Source organism: Drechmeria coniospora, chromosome 02, assembly GCF_001625195.1.
Source record: "Drechmeria coniospora strain ARSEF 6962 chromosome 02, whole genome shotgun sequence".
Classification (NCBI taxonomy): Eukaryota; Fungi; Ascomycota; class Sordariomycetes; order Hypocreales; family Ophiocordycipitaceae; genus Drechmeria; species Drechmeria coniospora.
In genome coordinates this window covers 1208446-1236405 of record NC_054390.1, presented here as the reverse complement: position 1 = coordinate 1236405, position 27960 = coordinate 1208446, and the positions used below count along the sequence as shown (strand labels likewise).

The 27960-nt window shown below is 58.0% G+C and overlaps 5 protein-coding genes across 5 annotated transcripts; 4 read left to right on the top strand and 1 right to left on the bottom strand.

Moving 5' to 3' along the window:
• Positions 1-1039: 1039 nt before the first annotated feature.
• Positions 1040-2059, top strand: DCS_03619 (uncharacterized protein; the record flags this gene model as incomplete). Its single annotated transcript, XM_040800937.1, has 1 exon — positions 1040-2059. One exon carries the CDS (start codon positions 1040-1042, stop codon positions 2057-2059), a length of 1020 nt encoding a protein of 339 aa, XP_040655970.1.
• Positions 2060-6412: 4353 nt separating this feature from the next.
• DCS_03618 (Cyclin PHO80-like protein) lies at positions 6413-8454 on the top strand (the record flags this gene model as incomplete). The annotated part of the gene is made up of 3 exons (XM_040800936.1): positions 6413-6820; positions 6902-7190; positions 7274-8454. The coding sequence occupies 3 exons, from the start codon at positions 6413-6415 to the stop codon at positions 8452-8454; spliced, it is 1878 nt and encodes a 625-aa protein (XP_040655969.1).
• A 2476-nt stretch (positions 8455-10930) lies between these two features.
• On the top strand, positions 10931-12016 carry DCS_03617 (Chitin synthase export chaperone; the record flags this gene model as incomplete). The annotated part of the gene is made up of 1 exon (XM_040800935.1): positions 10931-12016. One exon carries the CDS (start codon positions 10931-10933, stop codon positions 12014-12016), a length of 1086 nt encoding a protein of 361 aa, XP_040655968.1.
• A 7657-nt stretch (positions 12017-19673) lies between these two features.
• Positions 19674-23755, top strand: DCS_03616 (uncharacterized protein; the record flags this gene model as incomplete). The annotated part of the gene is made up of 4 exons (XM_040800934.1): positions 19674-19874; positions 19940-20399; positions 20520-23607; positions 23668-23755. The coding sequence occupies 4 exons, from the start codon at positions 19674-19676 to the stop codon at positions 23753-23755; spliced, it is 3837 nt and encodes a 1278-aa protein (XP_040655967.1).
• An 828-nt stretch (positions 23756-24583) lies between these two features.
• DCS_03615 (BRCT domain-containing protein) lies at positions 24584-27238 on the bottom strand (the record flags this gene model as incomplete). Its single annotated transcript, XM_040800933.1, has 2 exons — positions 24584-27031; positions 27134-27238. 2 exons carry the CDS (start codon positions 27236-27238, stop codon positions 24584-24586), a joined length of 2553 nt encoding a protein of 850 aa, XP_040655966.1.
• Positions 27239-27960: the final 722 nt, after the last annotated feature.

Here is a 27960-nt window from a genome sequence, read left to right as displayed (position 1 = left end):
CCTCATCCTTCGTCATATCCTCGTCGTACGTTGATCGGCATGCCATCCATGGACGTCGTGGAGATGGTAGTGGATAAGAGGCGCTTCGTGCAATTTGCTCAGCCGGACTCGCTCCAGCCCCAGCGGGGTGTCCTTGCGCTGGGAGGTAATACAGCGTACGCAACGCTCAACAATACAGAGGACGCTACTCCGTACCGGCAAATGTAATTTGCTCTGCACGCAGCGAAAGGACCCTCTCCATGACGGCATGGGTCAACGTGGAACCAAACGAGCGCATTGCGATGGCACCGCTACCGACGAGAGGGCCATCGCTGACGAGACGGCGGGTGGACATGAGCCCGAATCACTTCCATCCTTTGTCCACCCGTGCCCCGAATGTATTGCGGTAAGAACTGGCACCACACTCCGTACGGTAATTATATTGACTAGTTTCACGGAGTACGGAGTATCAAAGCTCGTTCAGCATTGCATAGGACACCCCCCCCCCCCCCCCTCTCTCTCCCTCCCTGCATGGCTGGGCCTGAGCGGAATAGCAGCCGGCTCGTCTGGGCTGTCCGTGCCGAATTGCGTGCATCACTGGTACACGTCGTTAGTTGAGACACAATCATTCGTGCAAGTCCCTCTGTGTTTTGCAAGTGTGCTCGGGACCTGCTAAGCCTACTGGCGAGTTACAGCGCCTCAAGTACGTGCCTCCCACCCGCAAGCGCAAGCTGCGCACCCGAGCATGCGCACCCAAGTACAACAAGCAACAAATGCCAGCACACTCCAGCCGAGAGTACTTACACTACAGTGCAATCCGCTCCGCCTACTCCGTTAGTTCCTGCTAGGTAGCCTGCTCCGCGTCCATGCTTTGCGCGTGCTACCAAGCCATCCATTGGCATTGGGTACGATACCAGCACACGGGGGGATCGCTGCCAACCAGCCGTGGCCGTCGAGATGCACCCACCGCCTGATGGGCGACGGAGCCGGCTTCGGACACGGTGGGAAGGTTTGGCTGCCACCTGCATGCCTCGGCGCCCATGACACATGCATCTCAACCATGCCACCGCCGGCGCAGCCGCTTTACGCCTGCGCCGCCCTCGACGTTCTTGATGCCTTTCTTCGCCCGCCCACCACCACCTCCCGCTTCCTACCGCCGAGACGGAAGACGCTGCCGCCACCGGTGCCTGATACAACACGAGTTGCGTCAGCCGCGCTCTTTCTGTGGGCCGTCTCACGCCCGCCTGCCCACGAGACTCGTAAGCGGCCTCGCGTCGGCCGCGACTTGGCCCTCGCGTGCTTGACGAGCAAGGTCGGGAGGCCGACGACGCCGGTGCGTCGGACGACCCGTGTTCGTGCGAAGAAAGATGGCGCGAGCAGGGCGCGGTGCGGCGAATGCGCTGCGTGTTGCGTGCGATGCGTCGGCTTCGACAATCGAACCATGTGCGTGGCGGGCGCCGATGAGCTCGTACAGTACGGTGGGTGCAAGACATTGCAAGTGTGGGAGCGGGCGGACGGACGAATGAATGAATGCGTGTGCACCTTGGCCATGCCGTCCGCTCGCTCGCACCGAGTAATAATACTGTACGTGCGCGAAGGAGGTGCAGACGAGATCGGTCCCCCCATCCGGCCACGCCTTGCGTCTGCCGTGGCTGCTGCGCTGAAGCAGGTCATAATGCGGGCCACGGGCCAGAGATTCGCTGGTGCCGCCGAGGAATCGAGGCTTGACACGGCGCCGTTTGTCGAGCCTCGAATCTGTTTCGCCTCCCGTCCGTTCCAGCCAGTCCGCCGGGGTCCGAGGCTGTTGGCCCAAGTCGGCGTAGGGGTTAATCAAATAGTGCCTGTGCAAGGGTGGGCTCGCCCGCTGCCTCTGCGCTTCGGGGGGGGCGGGCATCGGTGCTCTGGTGGCATCTGGCCGTTGATCAATGTCGTCCAATGCTTGCGGCAACTACGGAGTGTGATGAATGAATACGCACTCGCGGCCATGGCACCGTCCACGCTGGCTGCCCGGTACCGTGTACAAGCAAGCACATGCGCCGGCGCTGTTAACTACGTGCTCGCCACCGAGACGAGTAAGTAAGTACGTGCTGCATATCAATGCGTTCGTACGGGATACGGGATACGGGATACGAGCGGCCATGGCTGCGCGGAGGTCTCCGTACGGTGTGCGGTGGGTGAATTAGTGCAGGTACGGAGTACATTGTCCGCCGTTGCTGCTCTCCAATGCCAGGTACTAGGTACGTAGCTGGGCGCCTGCGACCGTCAGGTAGCTGCTTGTACATGGTACCTGTACATGGCAATTACCTGTACATGGCACCTACATGGTACCAGGCGGTTGGGTGCGTCGGTCCGTCGCCAGGCGTCGTGGTTCTTGTGAGCACCAGGTTCTCGCACGTCCCTGTGAGCGTCACCATGGTGCCGTGTTGGCTGCAAGTACTTTCCTGCTCCGTACGGGGCACTCCGTCACAGTATGACCAGTATGACCAGTATGACTGTGCTTGAGCACACCTACCGTACGATGGCGCGCCGTGCCGTGACCAATGACACGCATGGGGCTCACAAGTTTGCTCGTAATAACGCTTCCGTCGTCTCCATTCAACGCCAATCGGGGCTGCAGCCAACACTGGGAGGCTCGGTTCCAGAAAGGGCAAAGAGACGACCTGTCGGTGGATCCTGCACCCAAGCACAGTACCTTTGCGTGCAACAAACCCAGGGCGGTTGGTATTGACGAGCTCACGTACGTACAAGTCCTTGCACATAAGTATCGTCCTCGATCACTGCAAGGAAGCAAGTACTTACTTGGCTGTCCATGGTACCACGCAGAGGTACTGGCACCATGCCTTGCCGGTTCGAAGGAGCCATTGCTTAACGTTGGCTGGAACGCCAGCGAGGATCCAAGGCACGGAAATTGGCTCATGTACGAGCGGTGGATGCATTTCGTGCCATGGACGGTGGACGCTGATTGAATTGGCAACCCACGACGACGGTGACGGAGCGTCCTTGCTGCGTTGGTACCTACGAGTACGTACCGGGCAGGCAGTTGGTGCGTCGTCTGGGCAAGCACCAGTAATAGTAATACTTGCTGCATTACTGTACTTACACAAGTTCCTATACGAGTACTCCGTACAGTGAGTGGCCCTGGCTGCGAGGTAGTACCGTACCAAGTACCCATGGTACCAAGTACCTTGGTACCTAGCAGTGACTCGTTGCGCCTGCCTGCGGGATGTGGGCAGTGTCCAGCATGAAATTATTACTTACAGTACTTTGCTTGCACGGAGTAATTACTGTTGATCATGTACTCCGTGATTACAGTGCATCTCACCTTTGTTGTGCCGATACAAGGTACGAATCAAGACGCAAGCCATCGGCGCAAACACTCATGGCCGTACCGCACCTTTGTGCACGGTACTTGCCTGCAAGAACTGTGCTGCAAACCCAGTCCCCAGCGGTACTACTCGACCGTCCTCGCAGTGCACCGGTCGACCGTCAAGGGTGGTTGGCGAAACAAAACGCAGCACGGCCAGGTGAACTGTACGAGTACGTGCAGTACAGTACAGTACGGCACAGCACAGTGCTAAGATTTACTCTGTGCTCCGCACCCCGTACCCGCAAGCACATGCAACAATGTAATTCGCAGCAGTGCGGTATTACCGGCATGGCGTGCTCCGTGTCGAGATGAAATTCAATGTCTACACGGAATAGTGCCTAGTGCCCCTCTCGAAGCGTACTTGATTCAAATAGCCATCGACGTGATCATGCTCGTGTGAAATTAGTGTCTAGGCATGGTGGACGTGAGACCCCTTTTCTTACCGTCGGGGTACATGTCGGTGTACTCCGTACATGTACATGTAGCACCATCACCTCCTCCGCGGAAGCACTGCACCGCTTGTGGTTGTGCGGCACTGCTGGCTGCTGAAGGGTTGCATGTACGGAGTACGGCGTGCAAGTACAGTACGTGCAAGTAGGTGCTAGTACATGTAGGTGCAAGTACATGCCGCCGCAAGCTTTACGCGCACCACCATGAGGCACACACTGTACTCGTGCCGTACGCTTACTGTAGTCATGCTAGCACGAATGATCACGGTACATGTACTGTGTGCTTGTGCAGAGGACGCTTACGCCGGTCCCAAGCGCCTTGGTACATGGACTGTTGGTGGTTGCCTTCCTAGTACTATTTCGATCCTCCGTAGCACCCGTTGGCAGGATCTCTGTACCTAAGGTACCTAGGTACCTAGTAGACGCTTGAGCGGAGGCAAGGACGGCGCAGGCAACCCACCCAGCGCGAAGCGGGCGAATGCATGAACGAACAGGAGGCAAGACAGACCAGGCCTCCTTGCGGAAACCGGGAGGCGAACCCGCATCATCAATAGGTTACCAAGTACCTAGTACTAACTTAGGTACCTAGTAGTTACCTAACAGTACAGTCCTCACGTAGCACTTGTAATTAGTACTAGGTACCAAGCAGGTAGCAAGTAATAGCAGGTCTACGGAGTACTTGCATGTAGTCGGTACTAGGTACTGTGCTCGCCTGCTGTGCCGGTGGATGGCAACTAACCTAGCACTAGCATGCCACCACCTACAGCACAAACATGTACATGTACAAACAAGTACTGTACTTGATCCGTTAGTACGCATCGGCCATCGGTGCTCCCTACGTGGAAACCGTTCTCGCGTCGTCAACCTGGCATGAATTGTCGCCGTCGCTCCCCAAGCGACCGCCGTCATGGACCGGCCAAATTACTCGCACACGTGCGGGAACCGAGTGCTTGCCTGTGCATGGGCGCCTGCTCGAGTGGCATCCGACGGCTCGTCGTCGTGAAGCAAATGTCGATCTGCGGCCCATGCCTCCTTTGGTCATCCAACAACACTGGTCGAGGGACCACTTAGTTTCGAAAGAGACTTTCCTTTCCACAACGGATGGCCGGCCAGTGGCTGCGAACGGCGCTGCTGCGGTCTCGCCGCCTGCCAAGCCGGACTGCAGGGCACTTCAAAAGGTCGCACATGGGCCGCCGGACGGGCGGGCAAGGGCCCTTCGTATCGCGCCGCATCGCCATCCGTTTGCCATCTGCTGCCCCGTTCGAGTGAGCAAGCGATCCTTTGCGTGGATCCCGCGCGGGCAAAGGCTCCTGCTAGTTGCCTCGTACCGCGACAAGATGCGGTAGCGGTACGACGGCCCTTGCACCTTGGGCTCGCTTGCTTTCCCCGTCGACCGTACAGTACTCCGCACCTGTGATGCTGGTTCCGTGCGAGCGCTTGCGCAGAGCAAGTACCTGCGGCGCTGCACTGTAAAAAGTACCTGAACATTCACAGCGGAGGCGGCGACCCTTGGTAAACTTGTCGCTAATGGGCCTCCGCTAAGGCAAGCCCCCCCTCCCCCCCCCCCCCCTGGGGGGAGGGGCTGCCCGCCTCGCTGCCTGCCTGCCTGGCCGACGAGTGGACTGGTGGAGGTGTGTGCCGTGTGCCAGTGAATGTCTGAGAGAGAAACGAGACTCCGCCAGCGGGAGCCACCACGACGCCCGGCGGGCTTCTCCAGGACGACACGACACGACATGGAACTGACTCTGGTCCGTCCTCCGACTCTCCTCTCCCTTCCGGCGCCTCCCCTACTCTCGTCGACGTCCTGCCGATGCCCTGATTAGGTTCGCAAAGAGCCAGTGGCAGTACCTCGAGTGCCGGACCCGTGCTTGACTTCCTCCCAGCCAAGCACCCGCCAACCAACCAACCAGAGCTCGGGTCCAAGGTTGACATCGTCCATCTTCCCTCCACCATCCATCCATCCTATCCTGCCGAGGCCGTCCCTCTGCCTACACTTTCCATCCATCCCTCTTCTCTCATGACCAGCCGGCCTGCTGCAATTTCATGCGTCGTTCGATGAGCCCGCTCTGCTTCCTGCCTCCATCATGACCTGCTGCTCCTGACCGGCCATCTCCTCAAATGACGACCTCATCCTACCTGTTCCCTTCCCTCCTTGTTTCCCTTTCACGTGGGAGAAGATAATCCCTGCATTGCCCCCCCCCCCCCCCCCTCCCCGTTGAACAGCTCTCGGCAAACCACCTCCATCAACTCCTCTGCTCTGCTCAGCACCCTCTCCCTCTATCCTCCTCGTCCTCGTCCTCGTTTCCGAATCAATCGTCCGACGCTCTCGTCCTCGGCCCCTCCCCCATTCGAAAACGCCCGTCCGACGTCGACGCCGAATCGATTCGAATTGCCCTTGATTTGCTCTGCTTTCGAAGCAGCCCAGGCACATAGGCACGCCTCGGCCACGACGGCAAACTTTCGACTCGCACCCGGACGGCCTGACTGACCTCCTCCCTCTTCCGCGGGAACCTCCCATGTTCCACGCTCGTGGCCTGTCGAGTTCCTTCTCCGAGAAGACGGACGACGGCGAGCTTGCGGGCACCGACATCGCCTCGAGACGCCGCCCTTCGACGACATGAGCACCATGTACCAGTCGGCGAGGCCCCCCCACGATGGTCGTGCCATCCACGGCTACCACCCCACCGCCATCGTTCATCCTCGTCGACCCAAAGCTTTGGCCGAGGAAGGGGGATGCTCTCAGCAGTACCGCTATCCTTCCCACGCCGGCCGAACGCACTTGACTGCCGCTCCTCAGGCCATGAGCAACGCCATCGCCATGCCTGCACACATGCCGACCCTGCTTCCTCCCACCGTCTCCGACCAGTCTTCCCAACCGTCGACGCCGAGCCTCGACAAGGCGGCCGCTGCCAAGCAGGATGGCTCCGCCTCTCAATCACATTCGGACGCCCTGGTTTTCCACAGCCTCCAACTCCCCAAGTGCATCAGTCCCAACGGCGGAAACCTGTCCGACTTTGCGGCACAGGTGATTATGCCCCTAACCCCCACTGCCCCCTTCCTTCCCCGTCCGTCTTGCCTGTTCGACGGCTCACGTTGCTCTCGATAGATGACCTGTCTCTTCTGGTTCGATTCCGTCGACAACTTGAGAAAGGCCGAATCCGTGCCGTCGACGAATGCCAACCTTTCGACGCCTCGACTTCCCAACTTGGCCAAGCCCTACGAGCAGTTTCGAAAATGGGTGTACAATGTCCTGTCGACGACGCAGGTGACGCAAAACGTCATTTTCCTGGCGCTCCTCTTCATCTATCGTCTGAAATTGTCGACGCCGCAGATCAAGGGGCGAGCCGGCAGCGAATACCGACTTCTCACCGTGGCCCTGATGCTGGGCAATAAGTGTATGCTCGCTCCTCGCTCCCCGCCGGCGCCGAGCCGCGACGCCTTGGTCGGAGTCGTCTGCTGATGCCCGCTTCCATTCTAGTTCTCGACGACAACACCTACACAAACAAAACCTGGGCCGAAGTGTCATGCTTCGCCGTGCAGGAAATCCACGTCATGGAGGTGGAGTTCTTGAGCAACATGCGGTACAACCTGCTCGCTTCCAAGCAGGAGTGGGAAAACTGGCTCGGCAAGCTGGCCAACTTCCGCGAGCACTACGAACGGGCTCTCAAGCTGCCCGCCTCGCCCATTCACATTCCATCCCCGACCAAGGTCTTTCACTCTCCCCTCGCCTCTCCCACGGGAGCGACGCAGCCAGCCATGGCCGACGTGGCACCCCACACGCCGTCGGCAGCGCCCAGGCTCTCGCCGTCGTCCGGTCGCACCAAGAACTACGCGGCATACCAAGCCGACGCCACATCGCCGTTGGCTGCCAAGCCCGTGACGAATGCCGCTTCGCGGAAGCGAAGTTCGGACGACGATTTGGCCGACCATCCGTCGAAACGGCACGTGGCCGGCCAGCTGGTGGCCGTGCCCGTCTTCAACCGCCCCGAGACGTCGAGGCTGCCCGTGCCGCAGCTGACGATGCTTGGAGCGGCCGCGCAGATGCCGACGAGCGGCTATCCGCCCCCCTCGAACGCGTACAATGCCGTGGCCGGCTTGGGTCAGCATGTGCCCTCGCTGCCGCCGCTGCAAGCCGGCGCCCGTGCCGTCTCTTCGCTCTACGTCTCCTCCCCCACGACGACGATGGCGCAGCTGCCCCCGATGCCGACGGTGGTGAGCGTGCCGGGACCGTCGTATCCCGTCGCGCCCTTGCCCAACCACGCCGCCATGGGCTACGGCACGCCGACGAAGCATCAATCCCCCGGGGGCTTGCCGCCCTTTGGCTCGTCGCCGATGGCGGAACACCTCGGCCCCGCCTCGGCCGTGCACACGCCCATCCTGCACACGCCCATCTCCAACTCGCCCAGCGTCTACCTGCAGCAGCGGGCCAGCCCGTACAAGCCCGTCCGGCACGTCAACAAGCTCCTCTACCCGCCGCCGTCGGCGTCCTTGGACCAGTATCACCTGTCGGTGCCCATGCAGCCGAATCAGATGCATTACCAACCCCTCGGCCGACGCTACGATGTGCGGACCGGCGTGGTGCCCGAATTTTTGGTCGACAACAGGGTCCGCCAGCGGCTCCCAGCCCAGGCCGGGCAGCAGGGGCACTATCCCTCTTAGCAATGGGGGCAGTGGTTTCCTCACCCCTGGCCGGCAGGCCACTACTATTACGCTCAGCCCCAGCACGGCTCGCACTCCCACGGCGGCGTTTGGTGGTACTGAGCGTGCTCGGCGTCCCCCTCGTGCGAGCAGCAATCAATCCCTCTGCATTTCATTCCCATGCCTCCCCTTCCTGCTTTGCGTTTTCTCGGGCCTCGACCCCTTTGCGAGCTTTCCGCGCGGCATGATTTGGCATCGCATGGGCTTGGGCGTTACGGCATGGAGTTGGTTTTGTTTCCTCCCGCCGCGGCTGAAGCCAAAGCCCGCGTTCGTTCGTTCGCATCGCCACCGCCGGCCTCTTGTCGCCATGGGCCATCATTCGCCGCCGGCCGACGTCTCGGCCAACGGCGCTTCGTGGCGAGATTGCGACCCTGCGTGCAGTTGCCGTGCGAGCCGACGGGGCGTGAGAGGCTCGGCGTGCATGGGGGCTTCTCAGCGGGCAGGCACGGTTGGGAGAGGGCCCTTGTCGAGCGGCCCCATGGTTCTGGAGCACAGCAGAAGTTGGCATGGGCTCCCTTGCGGGGCCTGCTGAGAGATAGAACTGATTGTCAGCAATGACAAGACGCGTCCGGTGGGGAGGTCAATGGAGAAGATGATGTGTTCCATGCTGAAGATGCTGCGATGTGACGGATGGTAACTCTCTGGGCCCGCTGCCGCGAGTCGTCGGGATGTCGTGCACCTATATTATGCCACGCGCGTACTTGTAGCTGTGCGAGTAAGTTGAGGTGGTCGACTGTGTTCCACGTCAAACTGCGCCACTTGCGGCCATACGTACGGAGTACTACGTAAAACTTGGCAATTCACCTTGCCTCTGACTCTCTCGGGTGACATTGCAGTTACGTTGCGGAACGACGGATACTGGGTTGAAGTGGTCTCGTAAGCCTCTCTCCCCAGAAACGGTCCAGGTGATGGCCATATCAGTCGAGAATAAGAGTTTCCTCCACTTTTAATTTCCTCTGCGAAACCACAGCTGTATAGTTCTCGTAATCTATCCGTAATAGATGCCTAGTATCTCGTCGGTGTAGGGTGGGTACAACCCAACGGCCGCGGCGGGAATATAACACTTGCTTTCCTATTATTCGCTTACGTGCACACCTGCCTATAGCTGTCCTGGTTGTATAGGACACCAAAGTACTTAGTTATACTTACTGTAGGTGTGCAGTCTATTGCGAGTACGGAGTACCTACTTACCTATTATACACTTGGGACAGTCTCATGTAATGTTAATACTGCGCTGTACTAACACCCAAGTACATGTGTGCAAGTAATACTACATGTGGTTGCAAGTATATGCAAACCACAAGCGCAACGACTGTGTGTACAGGTTAGCAGGCACCGAATATTAGTTGTTTACTCGTCGTATTACCACTCATTACTACGGAGTACTACTAGGTACCTAGTTACCTAGTAGGTACTGTATCTAAATACTGCACCGAGTTCGAGTAAGTAAGTACAGTACTCCGTAGTGCTTCACAAGTAGGCGGTGCTTCGGTAGAACCAAGTAGTTGTACACCCAAGTACGGAGAATACCAAGTACCAAGTAATTATACCAAGTATACCAAGTATACCAAGGACACCAAAGACAACAAAGTGCCAAAGTTCGTCAGTGTGAGTAATGCAGAGTACGAATGCACGTTATGTATGCTAATCGGCGATGTACAGGTACTTACAAGTACTGCGTATTTATGTAGGCACGTGGGTACCATGTACACGTACACTGACAGCATGTCCTCAATCATGCACAAGTTGGTAGCCTTCCTTAGTCATGGTCACGTACTTAGTTGTACCTAAGTAGGTAGGCACTGTGCTCTGTAAGTACTCTGTACGTAGGAGTTGTTTTGGTTGGGTGCGCACGACGCGGCGCTACAGCACAAGCGTCAGCAACCTGGCCCCCGTCGTCCGGCGACTCCATTTCTCCGAGGCAACGAGCCTGCCTGCGTCCTCCCTCCACAGCCGTCGTCCATCGCGCGCTCCCACACCATCGTCCCAGCATCACGTCACTTCAGCGGGCAGACGTCATACACCCTCGCTTGCATCGCCTCCCCCCGAGATCCTCGCCACTCTCGTTTGATCGCCTACCCCTATCCTGCCTCACCGTCCATGTGGAGGCGTCGCCGTCTGATTTAGCCAGCGGTCCCCCCTCTCCCTCGGCTCGGGGCGTTCCTCCTATCCCTAGACCTCACGTCGACGTCCCGCTGGTGGCGGCAAGGAGAAGACGGACGGCCCATCGACCCGGGCGACTGACTCCCCACGCTTCGTGTCGAATACACCCGCCAGACCTTCGGGGCGAGCCTAGGCGTCAAAGGCCGGCCGGCTCGTCGGAGCCAGTTTCGTCCACCTTTCCTCCCGACGACGCCCGTCTTCCGCCCATCCTCCTCCCCGAGGCCGATCCCGGACAAGGCGGCGACGACGAGACTCGTCGCGATCCATCGTTGCCATGTCGGCCTTTGGCGACTTCAAGGTCATCTGCCAGAATGCGCCGCTTCCGCTGTGCGCCAACATCGGCCCCGTCCTCTCGGCGTCGGGTCGCGTGGGCGTCGAGCCCGACTGCTACGCGCGCAACATCGAGCTGGCCAACACCATCATCTTCGAGGGCGCCGTCTCGGCCATGCACATCATCGCGCTCATCATGACCGTGGTCATGATCATCCACGTCCGCAGCAAGTTCACCGCCGTCGGCCGCAAGGAGATCCTGACCTTCTTCTACATATACATGCTCACGACCTTCATCTCCCTCATCGTGGACGCCGGCGTCGTGCCCCCGGGGAGCGGGCCGTACCCGTACTTTGTGAGCGTGCAGAACGGGCTGAGCAGCGCGCTCGTGACGTGCCTGCTCATCAACGGCTTCGTCGGCTTCCAGCTGTACGAGGACGGCACGCCCCTGTCGATATGGATGCTGCGCATCTGCTCCCTCGTCGCCTTCGCCGTCACCCTGCTGGTGTCCATGGCCACCTTCCGGGGCTGGGCCGGCCTGGGACCGACCAAGACGGTCGGCCTCTTCGTCGTCCTCTACCTGCTCAACGCCGTGCAGCTCTTCATCTACGTCGGCATGCAGATCATCCTGGTGACGAGGACGCTCCAGGACCGGTGGCCGCTGGGGGACATTGCCTTTGGCATCTTCTTCTTCGTCGCCGGCCAGGTGATCCTGTACGCCTTCAGCGCCAAGATCTGCACGGCCGTGAGCCACTACCTCGACGGGCTCTTCTTCGCCACCATGTGCAACCTGCTGGCCGTCATGATGGTGTACAAGGTACGTCGGCCGCCTCGGCCGAGGGCCCCGCTCCGCCCATGGGGCGTGGCGAGGAGATTGATTGCTGACGGCAACGCGCAGTACTGGGATTCCATCACGAGGGAAGACCTCGAGTTCTCCGTCGGCACTCGGATGAACAACTGGGAGGTCAAGGAACTCCTGCCCGACGACGATCGTAGGGCCACGGTGTACACGGATGACCCCTACGGCCACTCGAGCGCCTACGACATGCCCTACTCGCCGACGGCGCAGCGCTACTCGACCAAGTACTGATGAGCGTCGCCGCCGACTCTCTTCTCCGGGGAGGATTCTTCCCTCGTTCATTTCACGCCCACCCATTTGCGCAAGTTTCTCCGCCCAACGGACCCAACCGTGGGCGGCCGCGGGATTTCGTCACCGCACCCCGTTTGTCCTTTTGGCGAGGACATTGCACGGCGTTTCGCGAAAGGGGGGACGTACGACGTGAGCAAGACGTCGAGCATGTCTGTGCTGGGCGGCCAGACGACGTTGGGGGACGAGGTAGCAATCCACGTCGACGCAGATGGGCGCGAGGACGAGGCATTCCGACGCATCTTGTCGTGACTGGCGAGCGACGCATGAGTGTTTTCTTTTCCTTTTTTTTCGTCACCATCTTTCAACGGGTTGGTGGCGCATACCTCCCATCATCTCAGCGCTGTGCTGTGATATGATCGGGGGAGGGGGGGTTGCCTTGGGTAAGCGTGCCCCATCGGGCAGGGGAAATAGCATGTAATTACAGTACGGAGTAGCTTGTGTACAAGCAAGTAGTTGTACACGTGTACTCTGTACAACCACAAGGTTTAGGTACTAGGTATACGGTACGGTCTAAGTATACAACTACTGTATACAGTACTTAGTTGGGAACCTGAGTCGGAGTGCAGCACGACCACCGATGAGCACAATTCCTACCAGTCAACCACCAGGTAATGTACGGTACGGTCTACAATTACAACTATCTAGTACTTAGTAGGGAACCTGGGTCGGAGTGCAGCACGGCCGATGAGCACAATTCCTACCAGTCGTTTGGGTGACTCTTGGGCGCAATTACAGGAATACCCAAGACTCCGAGTTGATACGTGTGCGTACATGTACATGTACTGTACTTGTTATTGTTAGTACGGTGCACGCATGCTACCCTGTACAAATGTCAACCGTGTTCTTATACCCTTGTGCGCGCCAGCGCACGTGACTTAGCGGCGTTGCACGTGATGGTGATCTCTTGCTCATGTGAGGGGCCGCCTTCATCGTCGCGAGCCGTTGCTTGGGCAGCGCCCAAGTGAACATACGGGGTGTAACCCCTAACACATGTGTACTTTACCGCACGCAAACGAGAGTATACGGGTACCATTGTTGCCGAGTGCCGAACCTACCTGCAAGTACACCGTACCTGTCACTGTCAGCACGAGCGATAGGCCATAGGCCTGTTCTCCGTACAGTACTTGTACTGTGCTTGTACTTCGTACGGAGCACGGAGCACGGTACGGAGTACTTGATGGCCAACTAGCCCAGCACCGGCCCCGCCTCATCTCGCTAGTTCTCCACTTTGACTCGCGAAAATAAGCATTCGACGGAGGGTTCCGTTGCACGGAGCACCAAGTAATATACCCATACGGAGTATGGAGTATAGATGGTACCTATAGTGGTGCATGCACAGAGTACGGAGTACTTACACCTACTTAGAGTTAGGGTTTTCTTCGAATAGATTAGCTGGCCATTGACAGCAACCAGTCATCGCTCAAGGGCCAACAAGTCATCAAGGGTCTCGAAGAGTATTGGACAGCCTCGGCAGGTATTCCCGTCGAATGCTCAAGGCGATCGTTTCAGGCTCTGAACAGGACACGTTCTCGAAAATGGCAGGCGACGGGAATATGCCAGGGAAAAGTTTAAAGTTGGTCAAGCTGGTCTGCTGACGGACGGCCGCTGAGACAATGGCTGCGGCATGGCTACCCGAGGCGAAGACGCAATGGGTGGATGGGTGGATGTACGCATGAATTGACGAGGGAGAATGACCCTCTCTCATGGCACGGCACCGCACTTGTTGGCAAGTTTGGGGAAGACGGGCTCTGGGACGACGGCTCAGCGCCAACGACGGTAAGGCGAAGGAAGAGAGGGAAACAAAGGGCCTCTGTAGGAACAGAATGCGACTCCGCAAATCGGCCTGCCTACGCGCGCCACCACCAACTAGCAGGAACCGCCGACGATGGTGGGCTGGGCTGTAAGTATTAGTAGTACCTGCACTTACTCCGTACCTAGGTAGACAAGCAAGTACTCGCAGTAATTACAGTAGTACTTGCATGCATGTGTATCCGATCCGTACACCTGTACTTTACACTTGCCATCTACAGTAGCATGTGTGCATGGTCGCTCATGTGCTCCGTGCAACTGCGTAGTTACAACCAAGGATATTACGTGTATTTGCATGTACTGCACAGCACATTTACATGTACAGCACAGCACATATACATGTACAGCACAGCACATTTACATGTACAGCACAGCACACATACATGTACAACACAGCACATATACATGTACAGCACAGCACATATACATGTACAGTACAGCGCAGTACAGTAAGTGTGTCGGCACGGCAGAGCGCATGGCGGCCGAGACGAATCCCAACAGGCCACGGTCGCGAAAGGAGCATAGGGGACTGCGGAGCGCAGCATGCGTATACCCGCAGGGACGGTGTACGCCGCATGAACCATGGCACTCCCACATGCATGCACTTGTGCGAATGCCTTCGTATACGGAGAGTTTCAAGACGAAAGCCGCATAACATACGGGATGCACGGGGATGCACGTGTTGTACGCCAATCCGCGCATGTGGATGACGTGATAAAAACCGGAGCAGAGCGTCATGGAATGGGAGGTGCAGTACGGTGAGTGCGGAGTACGCAGTACTTACAGTGCATGGCGCCGTACGACCAAGTACTGCATGGCACGAGTACTTGCCTATACTTAAGTACTTACTTGAGTACAAATCATTGTACTGCACTCCGCACGCGCCCTGAGCACTGCTGGTATGCAAGTGCGACAAACAAGTACTGACTGTGCTGTAAGTACAGTACACTACTGTAATTACTTACAGAACAGCCGTGGATGCGGAGTGCCTGCTCCATGCTGAATTCAGAATGTAGCCTCGACCGTCGGGCGGAGAACTTGCTCCGGTCCTGGTTTTTCTCTCGGGGCGGTGTGATGGAATTACTTATACGCAAAGCCAGCATTGGATTGGAGCAAAAAGAGTGCATCTGCAAACCAATAGTTACCGCACTTGCTTTCCTTGCCGGCAGCACCGAGCAATACTAACGATACTAATACTAATTACAGTAGGTGTACTCCGTACCTGTGCGAGAACCCGAGTTGCTTGCAACGACCCTCCTCGTAATACCGGAAGTACTCCGTACCGGCGCGCCTTGGTACTTGGATGTACAGTCAGTATACGGAGTACTTTGTTTTACCATGCACACCTCCTCTCCGAGAACTTATACTGTACGTACAGTACGTCTCCGCACCAGGTACACAAGTTCGCTGGAGGCGTGCCCCGTGCAGTGTACATGTACCACTACGGCACGGTCACCGTTGGTATGCTTGCAGGCAAGCAAGAAAGCAAGCACGGAGTGCATGTACTTAAGTACTTGCAATAATTAGGTGCACCGTGCAGATGTTTGGCGTGGGCTCCGAGGCAATTGCTGCGCTGCATGTGCTCCGTACGGTACGTGCTCTCGTGCCTTGCAAGTATGCTGCATTCCTAGGTATACTCCGTACAGGCCTGAGGGGGGGCTTGCGAAACATGGATTGGCGGGGCCAGGCCATCGTCCTCGATGGGAGTTTCTTCGTCCCGACTTGTACCCGCAGAGGCTGCAGTACTTGCATTGCACGCGTTGTCCATGGTTGTTGCTGGCTGCGTCGCCTACGATTGCGCCAACTCGTACGCAAGCGTATGCTCCGAGGGCGAGTCGCAAGGCCAAGGAGGCGGCCTAATATTAGTCAGACTTACGTATGTATGGTTCTTGGAGGTGCGAGTCTAGAACTTGGCGTAAAAGTGGTGCGAACGCTGGCAAAGGAAACGAGCACGGGTCTGGAACCGACGCGGCCACGGTGACAAAAACATACTTGCTTGCTTGCGACGGGGTTTTCATGGTTTCTCGATGGCGTGTTCGCCAGCGTGCTCAGGCTAATAAGTGGTTCTACCGTTTGCTCGGTGGCCCGCCCAAGTGCTGCAAGTACTCCGTACACGTGCGGTACATGTATGTACATGCACGCGCAGGGTCCGATGAGAAGACAAAGATAGTGTTGGGATCGGCCGCTAAGCAAGTGGTAATACGGAGGAAAGGGGTGGATGATGTGGCATCAAGGAGGACTTACACGAGATGGCAAGGATGGAATGACGGGATGCTGTACTGAGCAAGTACAGTAATACAACCACTCCGTACCCGTACATGTACTGTACTGTACGTAATTAAGTGAGTAAGTACTCCTACAGTACATGTGATACAGTACTCGTATGCCGCAGCGATGCTGGCAAAGAGCACAGCTGCTCGTATAGCACCGTACGACTTTGTGTGTGAAAGCAAGCACTTGTAATTAATACGTGCAGGTGTACGGAGCAATACAGCAAGGCAATACGCGCAAGCGCAAAGACAAGCACAACTACAAGCAGTTGTGAATAGTATGTGTACGGAGTACGACTACTGTACAGGACAAGTAAGTAAGTACCGTAATACTCCGTACTTGGGTACTCCGTACATGTACAGTACCCATTACCTGTCCTTGCACTTGCACTTGCCCATAGCAATACGAGTTACTTATTTGGTGCACGGAGCACCGTGCTGGATAATAGCTGCCATGTTCCTTACTAGGTAAGAACTTACTTGGATGTACGGAGTACTTGTGCATGCACCTGTAAGTAGTTGCAAGTACCTACTGCAAGTGCAGAGTACAGTGTACAGCAGGGGTACTCTGCGCAACAGTGTTCCGTATTTGTACGGAGCACAGTAATACTAGAATGTAGCCATGCAACCAGAAATGTGCGAGTGTACGGAGTACAGTACATGCAAGTATATCGCTACTCTGTACAAGCTCATGCGCGATACAGCAAGTCATGTACAAGCAACTGCAAGTAAGTACTGTAGATGCACAGAGTACGGAGTGCTGTACGTGTAAGGTACTTGTACGGATACATGCACATCTCGGCGTCCATGATTGCAAGCACTGTACAGTACCTACCTACATGTACTCGTACAAGCAAGTACTCCGTACAGTACTCCGTATTACATACATGTACTTGCGCATATTCAGATAGTATTCGAATATGCCAAGCGAGCCAAATAAGTGGAGGACCGGGCGGCGGAGAGGATAAGAGAAATTGAACGAAAGCGGGATAATAAGTGCGGCCAATTATATTAAAGTGACAACGGGCTCGATACCTGAAAATTAGTCAGAGGTACTCCATGTTGCACATACTTAACATGCACTTGTACAGGTACCCGTGTAGCCCCCAACCATTGCATGCGGTAGGCGCAAGTGCTCTACTGTACATGTACTCCGTACCTACGGGAACTTGGGGGTGGATGTGCACCTACGGAGCTTGCAAGTACTTACTCGACGGGTTTTCCGCTACGAGTAATACCGACAGTGCAAGTGCGCATAGCACCGTGCGGGCACTTGCGCGTTGGCCGCATCATTACAGTGCACGCACTGTACGAGCACGATGGAACTTACTCATGATCGTATACCCGTCGCAGCCTCCATCCCACCTCCCGGGGCATGAGTAAGTAAGTAAGTGCTTACTTGCATTACTTATACTTGACGCAACCTTTGAAGATGCAAGCCCGATTGTTCCCGGCAGGGTGGCGGGGGCAAGACTCCAAATGAGCCTGCAGGCACCATGTCGAAAGGGGACAGGGGAGCTGGGAGGACAAGGACGACACACTAGCCGTACACGAATACGGCGAATGGTTGTATTTGGGGTTAATGCGGCACATGGTGTTGGGGGCTTAGTTCGAGCGAACAAGTGCGCAAGGCGCACTCCGTACAAGCAAGGACAGCAAGTAATCACAGCAAGTGCAGCAAGTACTGTGCAGCAAGTAGGTACTTGAGCATACTCGCACAGTGAGTGCAACAAGAATACGGCCCAATCACGCCCGAGCGTCCACGTTGCCACTACAAGCACAAGCAACCAACCAGGGCAACGGGAATGGAACATGCCGGTGCCAACGAGATTGCTATTCCTCCCTAGGGAGGAGGGTGGTTCTAAGCAGTCAGTTAGTTTCCTGCACTTCACTTGTCCAACGGGCGGGGTGGAAGGGGAAGGGGGGGGGGGGGAGAGGGGGTGTGGGCCGTGACACCGTGGTAAGTTTTCGCCTATGTCGGTCGCAGGTTCGACGCCGCGCCTTGCGTGCGTAGGCGCGTGCGTGCGGGCTAAGGAGATGGGCAAACTGTAATGGCAGGGAATGAAGGGCTCGATCCTTGGAAACGTGGCACTACCGCGAAAAGTGCTAAGTAATGAAAAAACAAAAAAAAAACAAACAACGGGGCGGGCGACGAGAAGACATTCAACATTCTGCATGGCTTGTTATGCCGTGGCGACCGAAACGACCGATGGGTCGTGAGCAGCCGGCGAGCACGTCGGGGACAGGTTGAAACCGAGACTCCCACCTCAAACGCACACGGGCCAGACCATGGCTGGAGGGGCCATCTACTTGTGGGAAGTTGAGGCTTACCAGGGAGGTCAACTTGACAGGACAGAGTGTCGAGAGCACACAAAAATAGCAGGGAGGTCAACTTGACAGGACAGAGTGTCGAGAGCACACAAAAATAGCAGGGAGGTCAACTTGACAGGACAGAGTGTCGAGAGCACACAAAAATAGCACATCGGTGCGAGGTCGAGGCGACTAGGCATACGTCCACTAGCATTATTACCACAACATACTGTACAGTACTTATTTACAGTACCTATGCTTACAACTACACCAAGCGCACTTGCCCGTACAGGTAGGTGTAAGTATTACTGGACTTTACTGTACTTGTTTGCAAGCGTGCTCCGTACAGCACAACTAAGTACTAGTTAAGTACTAGAAGTAATCCTGCCAAGCTGGTACGCCTACTCACTTGCCGGAGTGGCCCAAGTACTAATAACGGATCCAACCAAGTATACTGCTGGGTACTTAGGCGCAGACACCAACCCGCACGCACACCAACACTTTGCAGCAGGTGGAGGTACACCGTGCGCCAAGGTACTTACCTGTACGAGTACAGTACGCCTATGGCACTTGATTCAACGGGCCACCCACGGGGCGCCGAGTAGGCCGCCTTGCCACACACTCGGTACCTACGACGCACTGTACACGTAGGTGCACTGTGCGAGTACAGTATTTTTAGGTATGCACTAACTAGTTGTACTTGCTTGTACTTGCGCACTTGCTGAATACCAAGTTGATAATATTAACTCGTCGTTCGTTGGCCCCTCCCCACCTGTCCACATGTACCTGGTTACAAGTACAGAGTATTGCTGGTTGTATTATTACTTATAGTACGAAGTACATGGACGGAGTACTTGTAAGTACGTACTGACTTGGTTGAAAGTACGGAGTAAGTAAGTAAGTACTTGTAGTTGCAGGTAGGTACCTTGCATGTACAGCACGTACTCGGTCCCAAGGTATCCCTGGAACTAAGTGTAATCAACCAACCCCAACCAACCCCCATTGCCGCCAACTCTCTCTCGCCGTACAGTGCCAGCTGCCAAGTCAGCCGCGCTCCTCTTGCTACGGATAGGGAGCAGTACGGAGTGGTCCTCCGATCAACGGCAGCACAATTACAAGTACGGCCCCTCCCCCCCCTCCCCCCCTCCTGACGTCGCATTGGCACGCCTGCCTAGCGAACCTAACCCCGAGTACAAGTTCGTCAAGGAATGGCATCCATGGCAAGAGACAAAACAGGGTCTCTTGTCGCAGCCAAGAAACGGCTATACACCAACGAGTACAGTAATACGGAGTACAACTACAAGTACAACCACAAGTACAACCACAAGTACAACTACAAGTACAACTACAAGTACGGTACAACTACAAGTACAACTACGAGTACTTACAACTACAAGTACAACTACAAAGTACTGTAGTCGTAGTTGTGCAGTATACAGTACCTTCTAGTACTTAAGTACTTGGTGGTAGGCAGCTTGGTCTATTGCGCTTTCCTCACCAACAAGCCGCCACCAACCCACCAGAAACCCACCTCACTCTCACTTTTCTCGATCGACCAGTTTACTTATACCTACTTACACCTACCTCTCTGCTGCCCGCCCGCTCCGTCAACAGGCTCGCTGCTTTTCCTGCCTACCGACCTACTTATTCCTCACCTATACTTACTTCCCTTCCACCTGCGCCTCGCCGCCGCCGACGCCGCTTCTCCCTCCCTTGCCTCTCGCCCCGTGTCACGCCGCCCTTGTTGCGTGCCCCGTCGATACCCTCGTCATCTGTCGTCGGCCATCGACCTTGCCTCGTGCCTCCCCGCGCCATCGCCATCACCACACCCGACGCCGGGTCGATCGAACCGCTCGCCGCCCCTGCAGTGCCGTCGTGCGCTCGCCACGCCCGCCGCAAACCCCTTGGACCCCCCTGTTCCCCTCGGAGCCAAGGTGCTCTCCTCGACGCCCTCCTCCTGCCCGCAGGCGAATCCTCAGCAAGCCTGTTCGATGGACGGGGGTTGAGCAGGCGCAGAGTACATCGCATCACCGCTTGACATTCCGGGCCGCCAGACACTCGATCCCTTGCCGCCGCTCCGCGTCCTTCCCACCCCCTCTCACCACCTCCACCTGTTTCGGGCATCCTCGTCGCGTGCTGCGACCGTACCAGGGCGCCGGCCAGTCTTCGCGAGCTCATCCATGGGTCTGGGCCTCTGTCGGGCGACCTTGCACGACGCGAAGCCGAAGCCGAGCGAGCTCGACACATCCATCGCCCAGCCCGGACCTGGCGCCCGGCCGTCGTCGGTCGTCAGAGCGAGCGTGCGTGCCTCCCGGGCCCCGTTGCGAGCGGCCCGCGCACCCGTCACGAGCGAGGCGCAGGCCAGACGCCAAGTCTGGTCTTGGATGCCAGTCCGATGGCCGTCATGGAGGAATCGGCCGTCTGGAAAGCCCTCCCCGCCGACGAGCAGCGATCGGTGTGGGACGAAACCGAGGGTAAGTTTTGGCGCGACTTTGAGCAGGAGCAGGAGGCGATGCGCGTCGCCGCCGACAGCAACTACAAGACTGCCGTCGCCGACGTCAGGCTGAAGCTCGGCACCCTGACGAGGAAGCGTACCCAGCTCGACCAGGCGCGCGAGCGCCTGACCAAGGAGCTGACCCAGGTCGAGGAGGAGCTCGCACACGTCGTTCAGGATTGCGACGGCAAAGTCACCATGCTCTCCGGCATGGAGCAAGAGTTCCGAAAGCAGGAGCACGAGAGGTTGAAGAAGCGGGAGCAGGTCGCCCAGACCATGGAGGTCTTCTTCTTCAGGAAGCGCGGCGAGGATGCCGCCGCCGCCGCCGGCTCCACCTGCGGCCAGCGACGACCCCCGCCGCGCCTGGCGCAGTCGTCGAGGCCGAGGCCGTCGTGGCAGGACCAGCTCTTGCATCCCGATCCCGCACCCGTCGACGAGGGGCTGCCCAGCCGACCGGCCCCCGGCTCGGCCGCCGCCAAGCTCGCGCCGCCATCCGTCGACGAGGCCGACGTGCTCGTCAACATCGTCGACGCCGACGGCAACGTCATCGGGCCCGTCCGGAAGGTCGACGACTGGAACCAGTGGGTCGCCGAGGTTCAGAGGATGCCCGTCAGGAGGCCCGTCCGCATTCGTCGTGGGAGAAAGTTCGGCCAGGAGCACCTGGCCGCCATCTACGAGCGCGCCGAGAGCAAAGGGGTCAAGTGGCTGTCGTGCATGATCCAGGCGACGGGCGAGGTGCAGGCCGAGCGATGCCAGTCCTGCGACAGGAACCAGGGCGCCTTCGAGGAATGCGTCATCCTGGGCGGCCACTTGTTTCAGAAGTGCGGAAACTGCGAGTGGAATCGACAAGGCTGCCACGCAAAGTCTGGCGGCAACTTCCCGACCGTCCGAGCCGGATGGGCCAACCGGGACGCCGCGGGGGGGGACGACCGCCTGGCGAGCATCGAGGCCAGGACGCTCGAGGCTGCCCAGGAGGCGCTCGCCAAGGCCGCCGGCCTCCCCAGACCCGTTGCCGAAGTCGACGTGGCCATGAGGGAGGATGGCGTGGAGCCGACCGACGTTGCCGTCCAGCAGCCGCCTCGCAATAGCCCGGCCATCCAAGAGGTCATCCAGATGCCCACGCCCCAGGAGCCCAAGGAGTATGCCTCGTCCCACTCGGCGACCGCCACCTCGGCCACGAGCCCGAGCACAGGCTTCGTCGCCGTCAACGACTTCGTCGCCACCAACGGTGCCTCCGCTCCCGTCGTCACCCCCGCCGCCGCCGCCGCCGCTGCCAAATCTGCTCCCGCCATCGGCTTCACCCCGGCCAACGCTCGTGGCAAGCATCCGCTGCCGGACAACCTCACGCCGTCGGTCGCGTCGGCGGAAAACTCTCCTTGGCCTGTCGACGTGACGTCGGCCGCCTCGGAATCGCCGATCGAGATCACGCGCGAAAACCTTGTCCTTCGCCACAACGGCCATGTGTACACGTACCCCGAGATCGTCGAGGGCGTCCCGCTTGCCAAGATCGACATGAACCACCCCTACTGGGAGCTTGGCTGGCCGTCGCTGAGGTCGGTCATCGAGCCGCAGCTGGCCTTGTGGAGCGAGAAGAACGCGGCCGCGCTCGAGGCGAGGAACAGAGGCGAAAAGGGCTCGGCCAAGTTCCAAACCGGACGGCAGGTCAACCGCGGCATCAAGATCCTCGAATTTCTCGACAGCGGCGACATCAGCCCCTACCAGCTGGTGTCGAAGAAGTTCATGCACACGGGCAAGGGCGCCATCACCTCGTACGACACTCTCTTCCGCCTGTGCGAAACTCTGTCGGAGCTGGCCAAGTTCAAGAACCTCGGCGTCACGCCTGTCGAGTGGATTCGCCATCGCCTGCACGAGATCATGATGGAGACGGGCCCCAAGTTCAACGTGGCCAGGGTCATCCACGACTTCTACCACGACAAGAAACTCGCAGCACTGCGCGCCAAGAACGGGTTCAAGAGCATCGGCCGGCCGTCCGGATACAAGCCAGGCCGGAGCGGCGGCACGCCCGCCGACTCGTCCAAGAAGCGGAAGAGCACCCACTCCTGCCCTGGGACGCCGCACGATACGCCTTCGCGCGTCCCGTCACCGCTCGCCCCGGAGAGATTCGAGCAGTCCCCCGTCCCGTCGCGAGACGTGTCCACGGTCGACGTCTCCTTCGACACGTATCCCATCAAACGAATCAAGTGTCCGTCCCCGGCTAGTCAAGGCACCAAGGCCGAATTGGAAGCCGGCGTCGACTACTCGGATGCCGATTCGCGGAGCGGAGCGTCCCTGACCATGACGGATTGGCGTGTCTACCAAGTGAAGACGAAGCTCTTCACGAGCTCCACCAGCGTCACCCAGTACTGGAGCTGGAAGGAGCAGGAACGGCTGTTCGAGCATCAAGTCCTCAAGGACACCGAACCGGTGACGTGGGGCGTTCACCGCAAACCGATTGACTTCAACGTGCACGCCAAGGACGTCCATCAGGTCAAGTGGAATTCGGATGCGCTGCAGGTGCACCTCGTGATGGCCACCTCGGGCGCCGAATCGCGCGGAGACGTCATGGCCGCCTTCAAGCGGTGGCATACTCTTCGCAGGTTTGTGACCTTCTGCAGGGAAAAGGGCATGGAGGTGGTTGAGGTGTCCCCGTACGTCGTCCGGTTTCCCCCAATTGGCCATTCGTCCGGACTGCTAATGAATGGAAATAGCGACGACATGGAGGACGCGTGGGCGGCCATGAAGTCAGAGCAATCTCACAGGTACGACGAAGAAGCAGCCAAGGAATTGAAGGGATAGCACTCCCTCTCTGGGCGATGATCGAACCCGCCTTTGCGTCGACGAATCCTCCAAAGCTCGCGGGCACACCGCCTCGGACCCGAATTCGACGCCCATGGCCGGTTTGGCTGCACAGTTCGGAGCGCACCCGTCACACCGTCACTTCTTTTTTCTGGATTTATTTTCTGCGCCTCCCACCTTTGACAGCTTCTCGAGCATGCGAATCGATATGCCAATACCCACTTTCTTGCATCTTCGAATTCTGCATCAAGTCGATGATGCTTTGATTCATTGTTGTCATTAGAGGGATTGCTACGGAGTCTTGATGCGGCCACGGCTGCTTCCTGCGGCCAAGTGGACAAACAGCCGTGTGGGTTGTAGATGACCCGCACAGACGCATGCCTTCTCCCGGTCGAACGGTGCATTGTACGGCATCCGGCGTGTCGGAAACTCGAAAGTGCACCATACTCGGAAGGGAAGCCATCTGGAAATACCGGATCTGCCCATGAGGGGACGCGGCCGGGATTTGTCGCAGACAGCCAGTGCTAGCAAATACCTTCTACATATGAAACCCGAGGTAGACTAATTGCCTGTTGAACACGTGATATCAGCTTTCATTTTGGCCATGAAGCTCGTCTATGCTATCCTGTATTGTACGACCATGGATATGCTTCGGCTCTCCCGTTGCTGAGTGGAGGGACCTGCATGCATACATACGTATGAGCGAATCCAACTTGCAATTGAACACACCAACCGGGCGAGTTCATTCCGAAGTTGGTTATACGAATTATGGAAAATTGCCGGGTCATCGTGATCGTTATCGTAAATCATTGTAATCTTGAAGCCGCATCACCGCTTCCGAAGCGTCCTCCCCCCAGCGACGCCTGCAACGCCTGCCCCTTGGGTGCCAGCAGTGGTGAAAGTTGTAGCAAGAGCAGCAGTGGCAGTCCCATCACCTGTGTTGGTATCTTTCGAATCGCCGCAGCTGCCGCTCATCATCCTGTCTATCAACGCTTTCTTATGTATCAACGCTTCCTGGTCGTGGTACTCGAGCTGAGTCGCCGGCGGCGGTCGATGGCAGCCCTCGGCGTACTCGCCGTCTCCTTCAGGGAGAACGCAAACGTCGAGGGACTCGGCCGCGGGCCGGCTTCCGCTGACGTCCGCCGTGGCAGCACCGGCGCTGCTGGCGTTGGACACGTTGCTGGTGGCACGACCGAGGATCTGGCGCCGGCGGGGGCGAGCCTCCGAGTCTGCCGAATCAAAGGCCGTGGGTGAGGGGAGGAGGCTGGTGAGTTTGGAGGAGAGGACCTTCCGCTCCAGTGCCTTGGCTTGATTGCGCGCTTCATCAGCGTCCGCCTTATCATCACCATCCTCCGCCTCGGCTCGTTTGGCCTCGGCAGCTGTGGCAGCCGGTGGCGGGGTCGAAGGATGGTGAATTGATACCGCCGACGCCTCAGCGGCAGGCATGGCGACAGGCGGCTCATTGAACGACTCAAGCTTGGCCCGCGCTGGACCACTAACCTGCTTCGTGAACGAGGAGCATTTGTTCAAGGACGCATGTGACAGTTCATTGAGCAGCGTGTCAGAGTCCCTCGCGAAGGTATTTGCTGGCCGGGACTTTGCCGTCATGAAGTCGGCTGAGACGGGCATGCCCTCTTGGCCCATCGGGCGATCCGGGTTGGACGCAGCTTTCTTCTCGAGGGAGGCGGGGTTGAAATCGCTCGCAGATAGGTGTTCTGCAGCTCGTAGTGACTTCGAGGACCTTGGTTGGGCAGGCGATCGAGCTGGCTCTCGGCGTTGCCGTGGCTCCGAATTCTCAGTCTGGCTCTCCTCGGGCCTGCTCCTCTCCGACCCAGCAGCTTGCTTCCTGAATTCAGGGAAGATGAAGTCTTCAAAAGGGACGAGGAAACCGGTGGAGATGCATTTCCAGAGCCAGTCGGCCGACACAACGGGTACGCCCCATTCCAAAGCATAGGTTCGCTTGTCCTTGCGCAATGCCTGGAGCGAATTGCAGAGGACCAAGCTGGTGGTGCGCTTGAAGTCCTCGTCGTACTTGGCACCAAGCTGAACGACAGTGCGAGCAACTTGATTCAGCTCGATGCCGGTGAAGGCGGAGCTGCAAATGGTAAGGTCGGAGAACCCCAAGATGGGAAATCGAGGGAACGGCCGGCCGAGGACTTGCTCGGTCGGGTGAAAGAATCGTCTGCTCTGGAGACATCTCTCAATGTAAAATTCCGTCACCACGTGGACGCTCTCGCTCGGCACATGAGGGTGAGTGTCGGGTTGTGATGCTTGCGGAACGATTAAAAAGCGGTAAAAGGGCTCGCGCGGAGCAGGGATAGACATGACGGTCTCGAGGGCACCGACAACCCGACCGCCACCGGGGACGATGGCTTCCTCCAGCACCTTCTTTCGCCTCTCGTCGAAGCCGTATATCGCAAAGAGGCAGGAAGAAAACAGACCTTCTTCCTCTTGCCTCACGGCCAAATCGTGATGGGACGCATCTTGGGTGGGCTCCCCCGCCGGAAGCTCGTGGGAGACGTCACGCGGACTCGAAGCCGAAGCCGACCTCCCCAGCATGTCCGCCAGCATCTGGGTCCGCTGTGAGCCAAGCTTTATGCTGGCCGTCTTTCGCAGCTTCCTGACACCATCCTCGTTGCCGTTCGCCCTCGCAGGCCTGGCCCGCTTGCCGAGCGAAGAGAGCCTCTGCTCCATGGTGATCCAGGCACCGGACCCTTGCTCGTCGGGAGGGAGCAGCGGGTCAAATTTCGACTCCTCGAGTATCATTCCGCGTTCGAGGCTCTGATGGAGCCAATCAAGGGTGACGGTGTATAGGCCCCAAGATTTGGCAGCCGTAAACTTTTTCCCCTCGGGTTTGCAGACGATCAGATGGCTGCACCTTCGGGTCAGGTCACCGGTGTAGAGGGCACCATGGCCCGTGATTTTTTCGGCAATTTCGTCTCTTTGGTCGCCAAATCCGGTCAGGCAGATGAGGAGCGATTGTCGCGAGGCGGCCTGCTGGTGGCGCGCGGCATGCATCTCCAAGCCGCACTTGTCCAACGGTTTCAACCGATGCTCCTTTTCGAGAAATCCAAAGTCTATCTCGCCGTCGTTCCTCCAGATTTCGGATACGGCCTCGATCCAGGCGGCAGCCATGGCCTTGACATCGGGGCGCTCACGGGCCACATGACGATACTTTGGCGTGTTGTAGTCGCCGACGATGAGGTGGGTGCAGTCCGGGGTAAGGTCGTACTTATGCACGCCGCCGAGCTCGGCAACCTTGTTCCCAATTTCCGTCTGCCGACGGGCGTGTGGTTGTCAGCATGACGAGTATGAAGGAACGATAGGTGGCGGATGATGGTCAGACCATGGGCGGTGAGAGAGTCGATAGAAACGTACCCGTTGTTCCGGCGGGATGCTGGTGCAGCAGACGACGACGCCTTTGAAGGGTTTGGCCTGGTCGATGCTGCGAAATTCGTCATCTGCAGACGGGGACGAAGGCATGGTCAGTCAGGCAGGCCGCATCGGGACGAGAATGCGCAAAGCCGCCAAGAGCTTTCTGACGAGGTCCAGGACGACTGTCGCTGGGCGGGCAGCAGGTGGGACGCGTCGAGAAGTTCTGCAAGGTCCGACGCAACGCGTTGGGTTGGCGGGCAGCAAGCATAACGTCACTTCGGTGGGGGGCTGCTGACTTGCCGTTGGAACAGTATGCCATATGTACTCCGTACGGAGTAGTTGCACATTACTTGGCTCCAATGTACGGTACTGCGGATACAACTGCTCGTACTTGTACGGAGCATTGGGCTCCATCCGCACAGGACTAGTGTGCATCTACATGTATTGGCTACCCCGCACCTATCGAGCAGTACTTGTGCGAACATTCCCCTGCTGGGCTTCCAGCGAGTCCATGCCGAGCCGGGCTCGAGAGCCGCGGTGTCGCTGCGCTGCACTGTGCCCCTATTGCACCACAAGGCCGGTCATACAGTGTGCCGGTCTCGTTCTCGCACCGACCTCATCGCCTCCCCCCTTGACTTTAGCGGGTCAGAGCTTCCAATACGGGGGGTCTTCTGGGGGCTTCTGTGCCGCGACCATCCGACTGCCTGGACAAGTACTCTACTGTACTTAAGTACTCCGTACAGGCAGATGCTGTTCGCCAGCTCGTGCTGTACGCGTACCGCACAGAGCTTCTCCGTCATGTCGAGAAGCTGCCGCTCACCCGTCTGAAT